This window comes from Poromitra crassiceps (assembly GCF_964638095.1).
Source record: "Poromitra crassiceps genome assembly, chromosome: 1".
NCBI lineage: Eukaryota > Metazoa > Chordata > Actinopteri > Beryciformes > Melamphaidae > Poromitra > Poromitra crassiceps.
Genome location: NC_139623.1, coordinates 121,236,167 through 121,257,603, shown reverse-complemented (window position 1 = coordinate 121,257,603; position 21,437 = coordinate 121,236,167). Strand labels below are relative to the sequence as shown.

General features: G+C 46.9%; 1 protein-coding gene across 1 annotated transcript in view; it reads left to right on the top strand.

Annotated features, from left to right (window-relative positions):
• The window catches only part of stk32a (serine/threonine kinase 32A), a gene marked incomplete at its 3' end in the record, with an annotated part of 261,148 nt that overhangs the window by 49,569 nt on the left and 190,142 nt on the right, over positions 1 to 21,437 (top strand). Inside the window, exon 2 of the mRNA XM_083638850.1 lies at positions 12,606 to 12,779. Coding sequence (XP_083494976.1) covers positions 12,606 to 12,779 — 174 coding nt within the window. The remainder of the gene's footprint in view (positions 1 to 12,605; positions 12,780 to 21,437) is intronic.

The following is a 21,437-nucleotide window of genomic DNA, read 5'->3' as shown; positions in this document are numbered from 1 at the left end:
AGTGTGTGTGTGAGTGTGTGCGTGTGTGTGGAAACTAGCCGGCCTCTACCCAAAATGGCGGGCCCGGAGTGATTGGCCCGGCACAAAATGGATGACAAAGGAGTGTGTGCTCAGCACAAAATGGCGGTCAGCCGGTCAGTAGAAAGCTATGTGTGTGTTTTTATAGGGGAAAGGTTCGTGCGCTCGCCTGCGCACGTGCCCGTGAGTGAGAACAACGCTGTTTAGATGGAGAAAGGCCGCGAGGTGCTCACTTCACCACGGTTAGATTTAACCGACGTTGAACTAGTGAAATGAGCTCCACTCGGCTTATAGGCTATCTTAGATCCACTTCAGCGGATCGGTGAAGAGTTGATGACTAGCGTTTAAACGCTCGGATTCAGTAATGCATGTATGAGCACAGTTACAGTCAGACAAAAACAGTCACAGATTATCATTCACAGTATCATATCAGTCAATCATGTACAGTATATATATATCCCTTCTAACTCTAAACAATTCTAAGCTGCCCGGACGTGAGTGATCAGTTCAGGTCTCTTACTTGGCGTGCTCGTTCGGTCCTGTACACGCGTGTACAGCGGTTTACTACGGTCGGTCTCGCGAGGTTCCTCCGGCACGGAGGGGGATGCGGGTCTAGCGTGCGTCCGCTGTCTCGTGCAGGGAGGAAGGGGTTGAGGAGTGAGAGCAGGCGGTGGATCTCAGCTGGCCACGCTGAGGTCCTGGGTCTGCGGGGAGGTCTCACAGCTCGTCACTTTAGGTAAGGGCACCCGCCTGGTTACGGCGATGCGGCCTCAGGTTCAGGATATCAGAGCTAGCTTAGCTCTGATGCAGGTATCGTCAGCCTGGTTGCGGCTCTGCGGTTCAGCTGCGAGGACGGGGGAAGGGCGGTTTCTCTCGAGGTAAACCACACGTCCTGTCCGTAGCGATTAGCCACTTACAACTTCTTAACAGAGAGGAGGGGGTTTGAGACCCGGTCTCTCTGGGTTACAGGAGATCCTGTCTGCAGCTGAGGCTACTTAGGAACTGAAGATTTGGGTGACTTTCTCCTGCATATAGTGAGGTGCAGGGTGTGTCTTTGTTGTAGATCAGCCACTCCGATTGGCTCATCTTATCTCACTGCTGGGGAACAAAAGAGTCGGCTCGGTCCCCTGTGGTTTTATCAGAGGTGTGTTATTCAACTAGCCCAAATGGCCAGTGCCTGTCTGTGGGGGTTGTGTGTCCCACTGTCTCCACACAGACAGTATTCACTCAAATGTCTGCATTCAAACATACATGTCCCACTCCAAATGTCTATGTTTACTCAAAATGTCTGGCCCAACACTCTGCCAGGACGCAAGTCCAGGCAAACCGCCGCCGCACACCGGCCCCAGCCTATGCGCCGGGTCAGAGGGTGTGGCTCTCGTCTCGGAACGTTCCCTTGAGGGTCGAGTCCAGGAAGCTTGCACCCCGTTTTATCGGACCTTTTGCTATTGAGCGGGTTGTGAACCCTGCGGCTGTCCGCTTGGTTCTGCCTGCTTCTCTCCGTTGCATCAACCATACCTTCCACGTATCCCAGGTCAAGCCGGTGCACTCTAGTCCCTTGTTCCCTCCTGCGGCGGCTCCCCCGCCGCCTCGGTTAATCGACGACCACCCTGCCTACACGGTCCGGCGGCTGTTGGACAGGCGACGCAGGGGTCGTGGGTTTCAATATCTGGTAGATTGGGAGGGATACGGCCCCGAGGAGCGCAGTTGGGTTCCCCGCCGCGCTCATTTGGGATTTCCTTGCGTCTGATCGGGCGCCCGTAGAGGGGGGGGGGGGGGGGTACTGTTAGATGATGTCATCATTCCTACTATGATGTCATCGATCACTGATGATGTCGCAGACGGTGATGATGTCATGATTCATAAGTGTCTCAATCATGCCTTTCGGATGGCCTCGCTGGTGATGTCATATTCGGGATCTATAAAGGTTCGTTTCTGCAGGTCCTCTGTAGTTGTCCATAAACGAAACTAACCTCTGCAACCGTTCCCAACTTCGAACCTTGCAGACCTAGCTATCAAGTTCCACAACTTCCCTACTTCTCGAGACTTCAGTTACCAAGTTTGTCTTGACCATCAACTATCCGCGAATAGATCCACATGTCTTCTTACACCAAGCGTGACAAATACGAGAGTTTATCTTGTCCAAGTCTTCAATCTGCTTTTTCTTTTAAAGTCAGAATGGAATAAGCTCTGTGTCAATTTGAAAACCTGCACAGATTTCCATATTAGCTCCCGTGAAGTAAAACAATTAAAAGTCTTGTTAGCATTCATTTTGGCGGCTTGTTTTTTTTATATATATATCTTTGGATATATGCATGTAATATTTTGATATTGTATTCTGCTTTGTATTCCTAAGAAATGTGTGTGTGTGTGTGTGTGTGTGTGTGTGTGTGTGTGTGTGTGTGTGTGTGTGTGTGTGTGTGTGTGTGTGTGTGTGTGTGAGTATCCCCCAACAATGATGAGCACAGGTAGGCTACCCAATACATTAGATGCAGGGCGCATGTTGCCCCCATTAACTTCTATAGTAAACTTTTGTTGACTAATGAAGTTCATTTCCAAAATATAACTTAAAATAAAGACTTCGTTTTTCAACCAACTCAATGATCATGGTGTTTAACACCTTACTCACTATAGAAAAGAGACTAAGGCCCAATCCCAATTCCTATTGTTACTCCTACCCCTTGTTTTTGAGTGCCCCTCACTTTGGCCCTTGCCCTTCAAAACGGAGCCACAAGGGGTAGGGATTGAAAACAATAACCTAGGAAATGGGACACCACTCATTACTTCATAATTTTGGCCAACTGTGATCCTAAAGCTATTTATAGATACACTATTTTGTAATCATATTGCATATTACCAGAAATTAATTATTTTTGTTGATAATTTACTAATATTTAAATTATACTATTGTATTAGTTGACGGTTTGCTCAGGAGCTAGCGCCTATATAGGTCAGGATAGTAGCCTATTCAAATTGATTGAGTTGATATTGTATACATAATATTCTGGTTTTTTTGCATTTTATTCTGGCAATTGGGTTGCTTCATAATCGGGACATTAAACTATCCCATGTGGTTTTTGCTGGGTCGGGTGTCCAAAAATAATGTATTTTGTAGCTCCATAGTCACGTTTCAGTGTTACAGCTTTTTACACGGATCTGCTGGCGGGCTGGCTGGTGCTTGAAGTGGGCGCCCATACTGTCTATGTTAAAATAGTCGCAAAATACCTAACCAAAACGTACAAAAATAAATGAATGTCATCCTTTAATGTCGATACAAAGGATCACTGGGTCGGAATGTTGAAACACGCATTTCAGAACTCGATATTAGCAAAGATTGCTGTCCCACAGTAACGTCGGCTAATTCATCAATAAACAAATTCCACACAGCCAGAGCATCCTGAGTCCTTTGTATCGACATTAAACTCAGAATGGAGGCACGGCTCGGTGCTGCTGACTGGGAAGTGAATACAGTGATGAATAGCATACATGTTTCTGGTGCAATGTCACTCCAAATGGCCCTTTTCAGCCCCCATCAAATCGGACAACTTTTTTCTTTTGTCCTCTGGCGCGCTCACTGCATTCACCGCAGCCAGCAACATGTTGCCACTCTCCATTTACTTTTGAAGTGATTATCATTGGCTCGTTTAATCACTGTGGCAGCTACGCTTCTGTAAGAGGGAATTTCATGCAGGTAGGAATTGTTAGTAGGGATTCTATGCAAGGTGTGATAGATGAGACCCCAGCACAGCGTCAACTTGTTGTGTTAGCTGCTGTGAGGCTGCCTGTAGTGATGTGACGTTCGCGAACGATCCGAATCTATTGAACGGCTCTTTGCTATGAACGAAGGCAACCGAGTCCTACTTGATTGCCGTTCATTTTAATGTTGTGCCCAAATTTCACTGCCTGCCGCTCCCCACCACACAAACAGGGTAGACCTCCCTCCCTCTGCTAGTCCGCTGAGCAGGGAGGATAGGTAACGAGTGTACGGTACACGGTCATGTGTCGTTAATAGCAACCGACGCAGGCTGTAAACTGGCATGGGTGGGCGGACTCAGCTTAATATCAAAACGCGCTACGCCGCGGAGTGCATCTGCCGACTTTCTGAGCAGTGAAGTGTTGCATGAATTGCATTCAAGGAAAGCCAACTTAATTTACACAACACATTTCATAGAAGAAGTAAATTCACTGACTGAGCAGATGGATATGGTGTCACCTTGTGTAATGTTTACAAAGCAGGTCATTGACATTAGGTCTGGAAATAATGTATGAGTAATTTAATGCTGCTGCAAAATGAAATAGTGGTGGGTCTAAGATCAAATCTGATCCAAATCGTACCATATCATTATCCTAGTGATTTCGCAGATAAACAGTAGTGCCTGCCCCATAAAAAAAGAGGAGAAAGAAAATAACGAGGAGCCGCTATTTTGAACGGCTCTCGGAAAGGAACGGAGCCATAAGATCCCAAATTCCCATCATTAGCTGCCTGTTGAAAGTTATGTTGATGGTAAACGTGGTTAACTAATATAGATAACCGATTAACACCAAGAACCTCCACTCGTCTTGTGTGGATAATGTAACAGTCGTTACTGGCAGCTGACATCAGGGCGAGGCATTAGACTGTAGCATAGTATCCATTTCCCTGCAGGCAATTAAGGCAAAACACGACCAAACATACCGCAGTAACGTCCGCTAATTCATCAAGAATCCTTCCCGGTGACAGCCGCAGCGAGAGTGATGCAATGTTTTTTTTCCTGAAATGTTGCCACAAACGAATTCCACACAGGCCGAGCATCCACAGTTCTTTGTATGGACATTAAACTCAGAAGTTGACGTTTGTTTGTAATGTCGGCTCGTTGTAATTGACGCTGCGTCCCAAGCGGGCGGGGTCAGGCGTATTGAAACACACCCCCCCTTCGGGAAACGAGGGTGAAACTCATCGAGCATCCCCGAGAGTGAAAAGCGCCCTTTCCGTTCTATGACTGAGTGATGCCATTGAATTACTTGCGTGTTGACCAGCGTGCTATCGCACAGTAAAAAGCAGTAACATCATATCCTCTTAAGTATGACAATGGGGTGGATGGGGTGAAAAATCACATCCACAGTCTCCCAGACTGACAGCGAGGAGAGAGCCAATCAGGCGGTCCAGTTTTGTCTCTGGCCTGCACAATGACATATTGGCATTTCATAAGGCATTTCATAGTTGTAATGGCCTGCTCTAATGAAATGACAAGACACAAATTTGCTCACCCCCAAGTCTTGTATTAAAGAGAGACGGAATCAGGGAAGAGATGGATTTGAGGAGACAGCACAGTGATGGACAGTAAAGTAGATACAGAACTGTTTTGACTGTTGCCCAATTTGCCTCTTAGCGTAAGAGAAGCAACATATTTCTCCAGTGATAATGGGTGTCACCCAAATAGATATAAGAAACATTGTATCAGATATTAGTCCATAAAGAAATGATCCAAACAGATGCCGATGATGTACTGACCTTTGGTGTGTATAAGCCTCCTTGGTAAGCTTCACAGCGTGTTTGACTGTCTACAGCGTTATGCTTATTTTGTGTATAATTTCTAGTGATGAAATGATTTCACTCATAAACAGGTAAATGCCATTCTTAAAATGAATACACCTGCTTGATACTCCCTGGAGTATTAAGGTGATTTATGTTAAAATGATCAGGTGGTGAATATGTTTTATTATGATTTATAATAAAAACGCCCAAAAAATGAAATAATTACAATATAAATACATCCATATACAATATCAAAAGGATAAAAACTACAAATAGACCTAACTGTTTTTGCAAATAAACTCTTCTCTTTTATATGAATACATTTAGACCTACAAATTGTTTGCTTGTTGTCGCTCATATAAAATGCCAAGCTAGCTATAGCAAGGCCTAATCACCTCTGTATAATCAAAATAATACCAAGGCAATAACGGAGGAGAAGAAGAAGAAGAAGAAGAAGAAGAAGAAGAAGAAGAAGAAGAAGAAGAAGAAGAAATTACACGGTTTATTAAATCCCCTTTTCTTTTTGCATATTTGCAAAGATAGAGTTTAAATAAGAGTTGTATAAAGCAAATTGAATTGTTGATGCAGGAAAAACATTTGTTGGCCCCCTTCAGCACAGCCCATGTCCAATTTGTATCTAAGGTTCTATCCAGAAACAAACAGTCAAATTACGGCTGTCAGATAGTGTCACGACCTGGCTCATAGGCCATGACAAAAAAGGGGAAACACATGGTTGTAATGGTGTAAACAAAAGTAACCAAAAATAACCATGTGTAAGTCAGTTGATCAGTTGTGTAAGTGAGTGAATGCATGAGAAGTTATGTACGTGGTGTTGTGGTGCAAAATAATAACCAAACGGCCAAACCAAACAAAGGTCTGCTGTGGAGCAGGGGAAAGCCTCCACTGACTGAGGAGCAGTCAGATGGCTAAAAGGCCTCTGGGGCAGTGATCAGGTGCTCCCAGTTGCCCTGATTGCTCCTCCTGCCAGGACCTGAGGGAAGACACAGGGGAGACAGACAAACATAGAACACAGGCCCAGACAGCACATAGAGGGGCGGTACAGATAGGAACACTGTTTCACCTGTTAGCTGTCTCCTCTGCCTCATATCCTTCAAAATAACGAAGGATTTTCTTAGCTTGTTACCCTGCAGGATAGCCAGGATAATGAGCGTTGCCTCGGGCTTGACTTACCAACCAATATCCCGTTGCTCATCCTGCAGTCTGGAAGGGTTTGAAGAGTGTTTTCTTTCTGTTTGGCACCAGTCATACAGAGCGCAGCAGCCTCTGTCTCTACAGAGCCCTTACAAAGCGCAGCAGCCTCTGCCCTTACAGAGCGCAGCAGCCTCTGTCTCTACAGAGCCCTTACAGAGCGCAGCAGCCTCTGTCTCTACAGAGCCCTTACAGAGCGCAGCAGCCTCTGCCCTTACAAAGCGCAGCAGCCTCTGCCCTTAGGCTGGTTTCACACCGACGACCCAAGCCTTGCCTATGCCTTGCCTTTACCCACGCTTTTTAAAAGGCGTCCGTTTTAGTCAACGAGGCTGTGTACACCGGCCGCCTGAGCGTGAACCCTGCGTGTACCCACGCCTTGCCTGTGCCTTGCCGATTTTATCGAATAGGCGTGAGTTCTATTTTGAAGCCGACAAGGCGCGTGCAGGCAGGCTTCTTCTGTCAAGCCATGAAAGAAAAACGCACAATATCCGTCGGAAATTGCAAAGTCAACTGAATTTCAAAATAAAATGGAGTTACTACAACATGTTGAGCAGAGAGACAGAGAGATTGACGGGTGGCTATCACGTGGGGCTTTCTCCCCGTCGGCAAACAAATCTTCATGAGAGAGAATAGCGACCGAAGAAGCAAGATGGACAATGTTGTTGTGCCAGGCTGCCAGCACATAGCCTATTCTTGCAAGATCACCTCTCTAAAATGTCCGACTATAGTCAGACCTGGTTATACATATCCAGCATCAATAGAACATTAAATATATCCGATTTATTTTACCTAGAGGCTACCCATGACAATTCTGGACAACACGTGAAAAAATACAGTCGGGAGAGAGGAGAGGCGCTTGTGACTCGGCTCCAGGTTCGGCGTGCAAAAGGCGTGCGGTGTGATCGCAAAAGCGTGTAACAGGTTCACGCCCAGCTCGGCGTAGGCGTGGGTTGAGGCAAGGCAAGGCGTAGGTTGTCTATGTGAATGAAGCGTTACAGAGCGCAGCAGCCTCTGCCCTTACAAAGCGAAGCAGCCTCTGCCCTTACAAAGTGAAGCAGCCTCTGCCCTTACAGAGTGCAGCAGCCTCTGCCCTTACAAAGCGAAGCAGCCTCTGCCCTTACAGAGTGCAGCAGCCTCTGCCCTTACAAAGCGCAGCAGCCTCTGCCCTTACAGAGTGCAGCAGCCTCTGCCCTTACAGAGTGCAGCAGCCTCTACCCTTACAGAGCGCAGCAGCCTCTGCCCTTACAGAGCGCAGCAGCCTCTGCCCTTACAAAGCCATTACAGAGCTCAGCAGCCTCTGCCCTTACACAGCACAGCAGCCTCTGCCCTTACAGAGCGCAGCAGCCTCTGCCCTTACAGAGCCCTTACAGAGCACAGCAGCCTCTGCCCTTACAGAGCGTAGCAGCCTCTGCCCTTACAGAGCCTTTACAGAGCTCAGCAGCCTCTGCCCTTACACAGCACAGCAGCCTCTGCCCTTACAGAGCCCTTACACAGCACAGCAGCCTCTGCCCTTACAGAGCCCTTACACAGCACAGCAGCCTCTGCCCTTACAGAGCCTTTACAGAGCTCAGCAGCCTCTGCCCTTACACAGCACAGCAGCCTCTGCCCTTACAGAGCCCTTACACAGCACAGCAGCCTCTGCCCTTACAGAGCCCTTACAGAGGGCAGCAGCCTCTGCCCTTACAGAGCGCAGCAGCCTCTGCCCTTACAGAGCCCTTAAGGTGCTCTTATACTCGAGCAAAGCTCCGTGGGGGTGGGGCCCCGCGAGTCTCCGTGAGTCACCGTGTAGACCTCGCGCTGGGGGTGATGCCATTATACTCAGAAAGTGATCAGCATGTATTGTACAATGGTGAGAACAGCCCGTGAAAAGTCACAATGAAACTCTGTGCAGTACTGAGTGCGCTTTCACTCTCAAACGACCGCACATCAGCACATGAAGGACTCACCAAACTTGTTTTTACTGAAAGCCGTTTTTACTTCTCAGCCCTGATAGCCTACTGTGTGCTGCTTTTAATCTCTCTCAATAATGCTCTCAACACAACACATTTACTTGGTGAAATGACTAAAAATGAACAGTTGCAAATCTAAGTTTATAGCCTACCACATGGGTCAAGAAATGTGGCGAAAACACAGCTCAGTGTTCAGGGCTCAGTGGCTCGAAAGCGGACATGTTTGGAGAGAAGCCGTGCGCTGCTCGCGCTGTGAGGAAAAAAATGTCGCACCGCACGAGTGCCCGACGGAGCTAGCGAATAACCACGGCCAACAAATTTACGTCATTTGACGCGCCCGCCCCTCGCTCCACCCACACGCCCTTCACGGCAGGGTGAGCATAATTCCCCCTTTACAGAGCGCAGCCGCTTCTGCCCTTACAGAGCACAACAACCTCTGCCCTTAGAGTGCAGCAGCCTCTGCCCTTCCAAAGCCCAGCAGCCTCTGCCCTCATGGAGCCCTTACAGAGCCCAGCAGCCTCTGCCCTTAGAGTGCAGCAGCCTCTGCCCTTCCAAAGCCCAGCAGCCTCTGCCCTCATGGAGCCCTTACAGAGCCCAGCAGCCTCTGCCCTTGCAGAGCGCAGCAGCCTCTGCCCTTATTGAGCCCTTACAAAGTCCAGCAACCTCTGCCCTTACAGAGTGCAGCAGCCTCTGTCCTTACAGAGCACAGCAACCTCTGCCCTTACAAAGCCCAGCAGCCTCTGCCCTTACAGAGCGCAGTAGCCTCTGCCCTTACAGGGCCCTTACAGAACGCAGCAGCCTCTACCCTTACAGAGCCCTAATGAGCGCAGCAGCCTCTGCCCTTATAGAGCCCTTACAGAACGCAACAGCCTCTGCCCTTATAGAGCCCTTACAGAGCGCAGCAGCCTCTGCCCTTATAGAGCCCTTACAGAGCGCAGCAGCCTCTGCCCTTATAGAGCCCTTACAGAACGCAGCAGCCTCTATCAATCCAAATCTCAAAACCGAGGGGGCTCAATCCAAATCTCATCACTGAGGCAGCGTCACTAATTTGTCGATCTAATTGATTAAGCGTTCCAGGCGTCGAGCAGCCTGCAAGTGCTCGGCGTTGAACAGCCCGCAACAAATCACTAATTCCGACCACGGTAGACTACTCGAAGTGTTCTAGGTGCCGAGCAGCCTGCAAGTGTTCTAGGTGCCGAGCAGCCTGTAGTCACACCACTAATTCAGACCCCAGCAGACTAATCAAAGTGTTCTAGGTGCCGAGCAGCCTGCAAGTGTTCCGGGTGCCGAGCAGCCCGTAGTCTCCCCACTAATCCAGACCCCTGGACTACTCAAAGTGTTCTAGGTGCCGAGCAGCCTGCAAGTGTTCCAGGTGCCAAGCAGCCTGTAGTCAGGGGGGGGGGGGCTCAATCCAAATCTCAAAACCGAGGGGGCTCAACCCAAATCTCAACACTGAGGCAGCTTCACTAATTCAGACCTCAATAGACGACTAGGTGCCGAGCAGCCTGCAAGTGTTCCAGGTGCCGAGCAGCCTGTAGTCACATAACTAATCCAGCAAGACCTCAGCAGACGACTCGAAGTGTTCTGGGTGCCGAGCAGCCCGCAAGTGTTCTAGGTGCCGAGCAGCCTGTAGTCAGTCAGTTTGGGGGGGGGGGTTCAACGCCGAACTATGCAAACGCCAAATTATTCCGTAAGTCGCCGTGCTGCCGAGCCAACCGGCCGGCGACAAGCGTCGCCTTCCGCCCAGCGCCCGCTGCATCGCGAGGCGAGCAGACCGGTTGGCCTTTCAGGTTTCTCTCTTTTGGGGGGTTCTCCGAGCAGATGCCCTCCCGCCTCAAGAAGAGAGGCATCCTGCCACGGAGTCACTACGCCAAAGAATCAGTTGCCATGCTGCCACGCCATCAGAATTAATGCCATACCGCTTCAGGCCATGAATCCTATCGCCATGCCATACTTTAATAAAGCTTGCTGATTAACCTTACCCTCTGGTCTCTCATGATTGAAATGATGGTCTCGACCTAGTTTCAAGATGAAGACCAGACACGCTGCCTCACGCCACATGTAATCTAGAAACATAGCGACCTCAGCATCACATGTAATCCTAGCGCGACAACAAGTGCAGTAATCCCAGAGTGACGGCGTTAACGTCGTCAGTGCAGTAGTGACGCACTTGCCTAGGTGACGGCGTTAATGTCGTCAGTACCGAGGCTATGACGTGGCAGTATTTATAGCCACGCCGAGCGCACCACAGTCCTTGTTCCCTGCCCTCTAGCCGCTGCACTAAGCTGATCCAACTCCTTCTCTGGAAGCTGCGTTTCACCCCACCCACCTCCCCAGTCCACCAACAATGTATTGACTCCCGAAGAATCCCCTACGGGGGGGGGTTCTCCGAGCAGATGCCCTCCCGCCTCAAGAAGAGAGGCATCCTGCCACGGAGCAGCCTCTGCCCTTATAGAGCCCTTACAGAACGCAGCAGCCTCTGCCCTTATAGAGCCCTTACAGAGTGCAGCAGCCTCTGCCCTTATAGAGCCATTACAGAGTGCAGCAGCCTCTGCCCTTACAGAATGCAGCAGCCTCTGCCCTTACAGAGCCCTTATGAGTGCAGCAGCCTCTGCCCTGATAGAGCCCTTATGAGCACAGCAGCCTCTGCCCTTACAGAGCGCAGCAGCCTCTGCCCTTATAAAGCCCTCATGAGTGCAGCAGCATGCCCTTATAGAGGAGCCCTTACAGAGAGCAGCAGCCTCTGCCCTTACAGAGCCCTTATGAATAAAGCAGCCTCTGCCCTGATAGAGCCCTTACAGAACGCAGCAGCCTCTGCCCTGATAGAGCCCTTACAGAATGCAGCAGCCTCTGCCCTGATAGAGCCCTTACAGAATGCAGCAGCCTCTGCCCTGATAGAGCCCTTACAGAATGCAGCAGCCTCTGCCCTGATAGAGCCCTTACAGAGCGCAGCAGCCTCTGCCCTTATAGAGCCCTTACAGAACACAGCAGCCTCTGCCCTTATAGAGCCCTTACAGAACACAGCAGCCTCTGCCCTTATAGAGCCCTTATGAGCAGCAGCCTCTGCCCTTACAGAGCCCTTATGAGCAGCAGCCTCTGCCCTTACAGAGCCCTTATGAGCAGCAGCCTCTGCCCTTACAGAGTGCAGCAGCCTCTGCCCTTAGAGCCCTTACAGAGTGCAGCAGCCTGCCCTTACAGAACGCAGTTGCCTCTGCCCTTACAGAGCCCTTGGGAGGCTTTCAGATTGTGTTTCCTGAGATTTATTCAGATTCATTCAATCAGTTGTCTAACTCAGACCTGGGCCAGATGCAACCCTCATGGTGGTTTTGCCTGGCCCAGGAGGTCTAAGACAAACCACACCAATTGACTTATGAAGCTAGAAAAAGACCTTGCAGCACAGAGAAACTTTCCACTTTCAGCAGACGATTCATTGTGGAAACAGGCAGCCTTCTAGTGTCAAACTCTGCACAGATATCGTTCTGCACAGTGAAGCTCAAACATCCAACTATAGAACAAGAAGAAAGATATATAGTTGACTGGAGTATGACTGGAGTATATGACTTTAGGTGGTCTTTAAGATCTGCAGTCTCTGATGACACTTTTAAAAAGCAGCTAAAGACTCATCTGTTCAGACTGGCCCTATCTTTTGCTGTATTTCTGTTTTTATGTCCTTGTCTTTATGTTTTTTATGTTTCTTACTATTTGATGGTCTTATTTTAACTATTTTATTCTTGTCAAGCACTTTATGTCTCTGGTCTGTGAAAGGTGCTATATAAATAACCTTTACTTAATTTTTTATTCCCAACCTTCTCTGTCTCCATCCTCTCATCCTCACTCCTCTTCCTCTTCTTTCCATCCTCCTCACCACTACCTGACCCAACCCCCCCCCCCCCCGCCCCCCCTGCCCCCCGCAGGTACTCATTCCAGGATGAGGAGGACATGTTCATGGTGGTGGACTTGCTCCTGGGAGGTGACCTGCGTTACCACCTCCAGCAGAACGTCCACTTCGCCGAGAGCACCGTCAAGCTCTACATCAGTGAGCTGGCCCTGGCTCTGGGCTACCTCCGCGCCAAGCGCATCATACACAGGTGAGATGAGGTCCCCGCCTCCTTTTGATCACTACATGTTACTCATTTATGGGGCTTGAGTTAAGCAGGTGGCTTTTGTTAGGAACGAAGAAAACATTTAAATTTAAAAGGAAAGCCCCCTCTTGGCTGCAGCAGTACTGTCAAACTAAATGACTAACTTCTGTATAATGCTATAATAATTTATAGCTGTTATTTGTCCGCAGAGGGTTTTTTTAAGTAATTGAGGTTGTTACTTCCCTGTTACCTCCCCCTATAAAGTTTCGCACCCAGTTGGGTTCTTTTGGGGTTCATTGTAGCACTTCTTTTTGTTACTGCAATGCAGTACCGATATTTACAGTAGGCTAATTGATGACGGCATGCTCCAGAGACTTCTGCCTGCTAATTTCCAGTTAGGAAGAAGAGTTAGCATTAGCATGCACATCCAACGCCAACAGGGCAGCTGCTGGGCCCAAAGTGAAACATGGTACAAAAATGGATAAAAACAGCTCGCAGCACTGCAGGGCCAGTGTCAGTGTTTTATTGCACCACAAACAAGTCGAGTAGTTTTTCAATTTTTTTCCAGTTAGTCCTCTCCTAACTTGAATTGAAATAATTTAATAACACGACTCTTCTAGAATTTACTGGTAAATTCTAGTTACAGCTGCTACTACTAGCTACTGCCATCTCATGGCTCTTGTACGGTTGTTGCTCATTCCGTTTGCCCTCTTTGCTGCGGTACAGCTGCTGCGGTAAAAGTGGGCGCTTTTGTTATCTGAATGTTTTCTTTGTTCTGTACAAAATCCCCTCCCCTCACTGCCGCCACGGCACTGCAGCAGTACAGCAAAGTGGCCAAACCAAATGAGTAACAACTGTACGTTACTTACAATACTACAAACTACAGTTACATTATATTTCAGGCACCAGCAGTTTACCTGTACCCACCGTTGTTTTTTCCCCACGGCCTGTATTTGTTTTGTGTCGAACATGATCAGAAACCCAGCTTTTAATTGACTACTGGCTTGTATTAGAGGAAATACAGTAGTCTAAACACATGTGTTTGTTTATATGGACTGTTTTCTCTTCCTGCCACCAACCAGCACCTGATTATAAGTGGCAGATTTGTTTCTCCATGATACTCATTTCCCCCCATCTTTGTCTCCCCACTCTTCTTGCTGCCCTCCCATTCCTCTTCCTGCTCCTGTTCCTCCCTGTGTCCCTCTCCATGTTTTCCACCATACCGCACAAGATTTCCACTCAAAAGCATCCGTGTGTTCTTTTCTCCTTGGCTGTCCATTATTCTCCAGTATGAGTGGTCTTCCGACGCCTAGCAGGGTCAAGCTGGCTTGACACGAAGGTCACACCTGACACAACAGTTTAGCCCGAGTCGCTGAGTATGATCCTTATGAAATGCACTGGTTTCTGTCTATGCTGCTGCGCGGATGGATGCCCAATTCAATCTTCAAAATGCACGTTAAGTGCTTTTTAGGCAGACATACGCATGGCTGCAGCCCAGTTCTATCATTTGTAGCTATAAAAAGTAACTCACAGAGCTCAGACTATCATGTTAGAGCCAAAATACAAGACAGGAGACTGGTATACACTGAGTGAGAAAAAATTAGGAAGAGTTGCCGTTTTCACTATGAAATAGACTAACTGGGTAAAATCCAGAGTAGGAGCTACAACACCTTATTGATTACACTTAATAAATCCATTGATACTTATAGGGGAGGTGCAGCTGATAAAGAGCGAATATTCCAGCTCCAAGCCTTGGAAACTTCAAATTACTTGCTGAAAATGTGCAGCAAGTTGATTATTATTATGGTGTGGTAGACTGGTTCCTGTGATTGTGTCTTTGGAGGCAAAGTGAAGCATGAATAATATCTTGAGCTATTTAAATGAGCAGAACATTATATATTATAAGTACATTTAAAGATACACCCACATGTTCAGACATTGGGGACTTGCAGGCCGCCCAAACACACTATACCCCTTTTGGCTTTTCCATATAGAAGGTCCTTACAGTATTTTGAGTGCAGGAGTCACCCCGGCGGGAGCCAAACACCACATGCTTAGTTCTTTGCCCCACATCTGAGCTGCAGCTCTGCTTATTGCAACATCCATATAGTCCATCCGCTGGTCACACTCTGAGCATGGAGATAATCATGGAGAGAGAGGCCCGCCCACACCACGAATAATGGGACACTTCACTGCTGTAGCGAGCGCTAATTTATCACCCCCCCCCCAGATAACAAATTACATAATTTAAGAGGGCGATTTAAAGCAGATGACTTGCTTTTTTCTCTGTCTGTCTGTGCTCTCTGAACTGAAGAGAGAGAGAGAGAGAGAGAGAGAGAGAGAGAGAGACACACACACACACACACACACACACACACACACACACAGAGAGAGAGAGAGAGAGAGAGAGAGAGAGAGAGATAGCAGGGATTGGCAGGGATTATCAATTTACCTTTTCATTCACTTCACTGAGGGGTATGAATATTTAAATTATATACAAAATGTATTTTAGTCTTGGAGAGGGCAAACATGCCAGTGATGTGCAGGTGTTAGAGGAGAGGGCAGACATGCCAGTGATGTGCAGGTGTTAGAGGAGAGGGCAGACATGCCAGTGATGTGCAGGTGTTAGAGGAGAGGGCAGACATGCCAGTGATGTGCAGGTGTTAGAGGAGAGGGCAGACATGCCAGTGATGTGCAGGTGTTAGAGGAGAGGGCAGACATGCCAGTGATGTGCAGGTGTTAGAGGAGAGGGCAGACATGCCAGTGATGTACAGGTGTTAGAGGAGAGGGCAGACATGCCAGTGATGTACAGGTGTTAGAGGAGAGGGCAGACATGCCAGTGATGTACAGGTGTTGGAGGAGAGGGCAGACATGCCAGTGATGTACAGGTGTTAGAGGAGAGGGCAGACATGCCAGTGATGTACAGGTGTTGGAGGAGAGGGCAGACATGCCAGTGATGTACAGGTGTTAGAGGAGAGGGCAGACATGCCAGTGATGTACAGGTGTTAGAGGAGAGGGCAGACATGCCAGTGATGTACAGGTGTTAGAGGAGAGGGCAGACATGCCAGTGATGTACAGGTGTTAGAGGAGAGGGCAGACATGCCAGTGATGTGCAGGTGTTAGAGGAGAGGGCAGACATGCCAGTGATGTGCAGTTGTTGGAGATATTTGTTTAGATGGAATCAACATATTTTCAATCTGCATTCAATTAGCTTCATACAGGAACAGCTCAGTCTCTCTCACCTCATCTCTATGGAAATGGAATAATTTCCTCTCTCGGATGTTGCCATGCTGACTTGTGTATACTGTATGCACGTGCGTGTATATGTGTGTGTGTGTGTGTGTGTGTGTGTGTGTGTGTGTGTGTGTGTGTGTGTGCGCGCATGTGCGTGTGTGCTCTGGCGTTATAGCTAATGATCACATGGGTGGTAAAGGGGGTGTTCATCGTGACGCAACAGTCTACGAAATCAGCCATTTTGGAGGCCAAAGTGCCAAAGCGGGTTTGAACCCCTATAGAGGGCACTCTAACTGCCTGAAAATTATACAGTGTGTAGAATTCTAACAGTTTACTCTCAAATGTGGAGATTTTGCCCAGAATCCTGCAACAACACACATAAAAAAGCTATATACATTGGTTTAAAGCTGCTTTAAGAGCTAACATGATTGCACAACAAACGCAGTGGTTCTCAACCTGGGGGTCGGGCCGGGATAATTGTCAAAAAAGAAAAATGTTTTTTTCTCCCATGATGATTAAATCTCCCATAACAATGATTTAATGTGTACAGTATATCAAGCTATATAAACTATAAAATGTATAACAAAATATTTCAGTGAGTGAGTGAAATCAGTGTGTGAATGTGTGCACACTGGGAAGTCATTGGTTTGGTTGGGCAGCGGCGGGAAGGGGGGCCGCGAACCCCAGGCTAAAGGTTTTTGGGGGTCGCGGCTCAAAAAGGTTGAGAACCACTGCACAAGGCCTACTATGGTAATGTTAGCAATTGCCATGATGAATGCAATGGGAAATACCAACAATCAGGTCAGTGTTGATGCTTGTAAAATATGCCAATGTGCACCAATGGACTGATTCAGTCAATTCAAAATGCAAAGCACTATTGATATAGTATTAATTTACTTTTTTTACTTAAAATTAAAATTGTCTTTCAGTTTTTATGTTTTGAGGAAAACCCATTGATTGGGTGCAAGTGAATTAACCTTGCACCTTGCATCATGCTGCACGCTCTGTTGCTCCTGTAATGTCCCATGACGCCGGTGTTCCCTCTTTGATTTTCCATGCAGACCGTGTGGAGAGGAGCAGCACTGCGGTCGCTAACCTCACCGCTGCTCTGGTCCCTCCCCCTGAGCTGCCTCATACTTACATGTGGAAAAACCTGTTGTGCTGAGGGGGATTTGCTATATAGTGTAGCAGTTTGCAGAAAGCAATTTTATGTCATTATCATCAAAAGTACCTAAGGCAAATGTGAGGAAGCCATGTTCATTCTGCATATAATCGAAGAGTTGCAAGTTGTGACATCTCCATTCAATGGACCAGTTTTTTTAGCAAGCATTAAGCAGGGCTGTTGAGTTGCAGCAGAATGGACCATTTGTGATGTACTTTGAAAGGGTAAGATGTTTGAATCAAATCAAATCATCAATCATCAAATTGTATATTATCAGCTTTATTTTATGCATTCAAACGTAGCGCGAGCCCCCTTGCTGGCTATTCCCCCCGCTACGTGAATCACGCATTTTGGACTTCCGTTGGCGCCACTCTCTGGGGTGGGGGGGGGAGGGGGGGGGGGGGGGGGGGGGGGGGTTAAAACTAATAATAATAAAAAAAAAACAGTTTGAGTCACACTCTTTCTATAAAGCCCACCAGCGTTGGTTAACATATTTATAGCGATGTTGTGGCTCTAAAATAACTTAAATAAATGTTTTTTATCGATGCCAGTTCCAGTGTGAGTGCAGACAAAGAGTATAGTGAAGACAAGAGGAGACGCTCTTCTGCTTCTTTTACAACAGCGCCTGCAATCAAACTGTTGCATTGGAACAAACTAGCAGCTGGAATCTGATGTTTTCTTTTTTAATCAAGCAGCAGCCGTTTTTGCCAGAATTCTGGGGATTTAGTCCCCCTTTAACTCATTCTCCACCATTGGCGTCATAGAACGTAATTTAAGAGACAACACTTCCCCACCATTCACGTCATCGGACGGCAATAAGTGTTTTCACCATCATGTGATAGATGGCTCTCTTACTCACCTTGTGAAACATTACAGCACGTCTCTAAAGGTGTACAGGATCGACCACGATTGTCTAACAAAACCAGGAAGCAGAAAAAAGCAACAATCTCCCATCAGAAAAGGTCCATAGCACAGCTCCATGGCACGCCTCAAACGCTGGTCCAGCAGCTTTTATCGATACGGGATTGGACTCCATTACAGCAGGGGGGCAGCCTGTCACTCAAACGTGAAGGATTTTGTTTTCACCACGCACCACGGAACCTGCACGCAACACGTCCACAAGTCACAAGTCACCAGTTCCTAAACTCTTGACACCATGTAAATTTCAGCCGGTAGATTGCTCCTGACATACAGTACACACAGACACACAGACAACCAGTCGTCCCCCCGCGCAAGACGAACGAGCGACCCGGGCTCCCCTCTCTCATAGTGGGGTAAATCTCTTTTTCACACCGGTGTTGCGGTAAAAGCTGTGCCCACAGGCAAGTTTGACCGTAAGGGGAAACAAAATCATTATGGGGTTCTAGGTGAGTGTAACACCGCAGTATCCGCCATCAAAGGCATTTATTCGGGTCAGGAGCAAGATGACTTAATTTACAAAAATGCCATTTCCTCCGCTTTCTGGTCAGAGACTGCTGTTTTTGGTGAAAACGATCTACATTCAGGTGTCGATAACTAAAGAATGGATGAAGGTAGAATCAAACAGTTTTTTTTCATATGAAAGTCGAGGCTCTCTTCTTTCTTTTGGGATATTCAGTCTTTATGTACTCATAGAAGAAAATATTCTGTGGGTCTTGGAAAATTAATGAAAATGATCAAAAACCCGGTGGCTAGTGACTTTTTCTGAAAAACTGTGGCGGAGAATGAGTGAAGTAGTGAGTTATTATTGCTGTTCTGATTTTATTGTTTGCCAAGAGAGCAGCAAGCAAGTATGCAACTAGCACCCAACTAGTTTTCACTTGTTTATACACAGCAATGCTGTGTATAAACAAGTGAAAACTATGCTGTGACAGCATCATTTTGTTTTCACTAACTTCATGCTATTTTTTGTTGTTGTAAGCCAAGGCACTCAAGGAGTATAATGTCAATCAGCAATCTAATATGAATGGCAGTAGTCATGAGCTCTGTCTTTGATATCGGCTAGAGTATTCATCTAATGATCCAAACACTAGTCTTGCATTTTGTGAAATCACAAAAAATTCTGAAATGCAGACTTGGATAATGTTTCTCACTTTTCATGCATAGAACACGTATTTGCATTTTGAGACATTGTGCCCATTTCACAACATTTTGGGAGATGAGACTCGTCTCAGCCTTAAGCTGTACTCTATATTCCTCCACTTGCAAGCTACAATATATTCATCTGAGACCAACCTCTGACTCCACAATCTTTATTCAAGTATTTTCAAAGGATATGAGAGATTGGTGTGTCATGAGGTCATAGATTGTGCGGGATTGAACCAGATAGATAGAGCAGGGCAACTGTGCCATTTTATAGTTTATGGGTGAGTTTTGCTAGATAGATAGTTAAAATTCACACCAATCCACGTTGATTTTCCAGTGTCTTTAACAATTGCCGTCGCTCTGGGGAGTTTCTATTATTAACACCACAAAAATGTGGTGTTCCCTCAATTAGGGAACATCTTCAGAGACGTGTAGCCTCTCCAAACAGTGGAAAGGTAGATGGCAGGTGTGTGTGTGTGTGTGTGTGTGTGTGTGTGTGTGTGTGTGTGTTCCTGTGTCAAACAGGAACCTGCGGAAGTGATACTGAAGCTGTAGTTCCTCGAATGGCCACTTGAGGCTGGTTCCAAAAGGGAGTCGTTCCCCATTCCCCCTTATGTTAAAATGCCCATCTTTAGAAGGATTAAGCAGTTAGGATTAAGCATGTTCACAGCCTGGTTCAAAACACAGTTTTGTCCTATATAGCTAAATTCCCCTTTCATGACAACTGTACGGGGGTGAATTTGTTATATAACTCACCCATTTAGAGTAAAATAGACGATAGAAAATACTATGTTTTGGGTGTGATTGACAGTTCGCTTGTCCAGTGATAAGGACACTTTGCTGATCACGGACCAATAGCAGGTGGAGCTGTGGCTCTGGGAAACCCCGGGTCTTGTGCTGAGCTGTGCAAGGACCCCAAGATGGCGACGGCCACACTAGGCTTCAAAACGGGAGTCCAAAAACCAACGGGTGATGTCACGCTGACATGACACTGAATTTTTTAGACGGTCTGTATTTAGGTTTCCATCCAAATGTATTGCAAGTTTTAGCCGAATTTTCTGAAAATCGGCGAAAAGAAAATGCAAAATTATGCCCGTTTCCATCTACTACTATTGTGCAAATGTTAGTGCCTTGCAGGCAGACTTGTGCCAGATACGTGCCCGTTGTCTTGTCCAAGCTGAGTGTTCTTGATTATCCACAAAGCTACCATAAAATGCATTACCAGGCAGCAATCTTCAATTTGGCATACATATAATCCACCAAGCATTTACTATAAGTGATAAAATGTCAATTCTAGAAGTGAGTCGCCTGTTAATCCCACAGTCTTCAGGTAAAACACAGCGCGACAGGTGGTTTAAACCTTAATTAAAATTGTGGCTAAATAATATGCACTGCATATTAATCTTACAAATGTATTTAGTGTAGGCCGACATGTAGCGTGCATCCTAGTCAAGTCAAGTCAAGTTTATTTATATAGCACATTTACACAACCAAGGTTGACCAAAGGAGCTGAACAGGCAAATGTCAAATAGATCCGTATGTGGATCCTAGTACTGATTCGTAACAAGCTTTCGTCCTGTTTTATGGGTGGGATGGTAACTTTTGACAGTAAGCAAGACAACATGAAATGCATGGTTTTTGAGTGGAGTTTGGTTACCTCAAGGTTTGGTTAACCAGACAGCGGAAGATTTGCTTAATCTGTTTACACTGCATTAAGTCACATTTATGTATGATCGATACACCAACTTTTCCACCTCCCCAAGCGTATATATATTTTCGTGTGTGTGTGTGTATATATATATATATATTGTATATATATACACACACACACACACACACACACACACACACACACACACACACACACACACACACCTACACACACACACACACACACACACACACACACACACACACACACACACACACACACACACACTCACTCACTCACTCACTCTCACACACACACACACACACACACACACACACACACACACACACACACACTCACTCACTCACAGACACGTGAGGCAGAGGAGAAGGCTGCCACCTGCAGAGGCTACACATACCTGCAAACACACACTTTGAGCCACTTTTGAGCCAGACAGAGACGACAAGAGGAAATACTTTCAAAACAGAAGAGTGTGTGTGTGTGTGTGTGTGTGTGTGTGTGTGTGAGAGTGAGTGTGTGTGTGTGTGTGTGT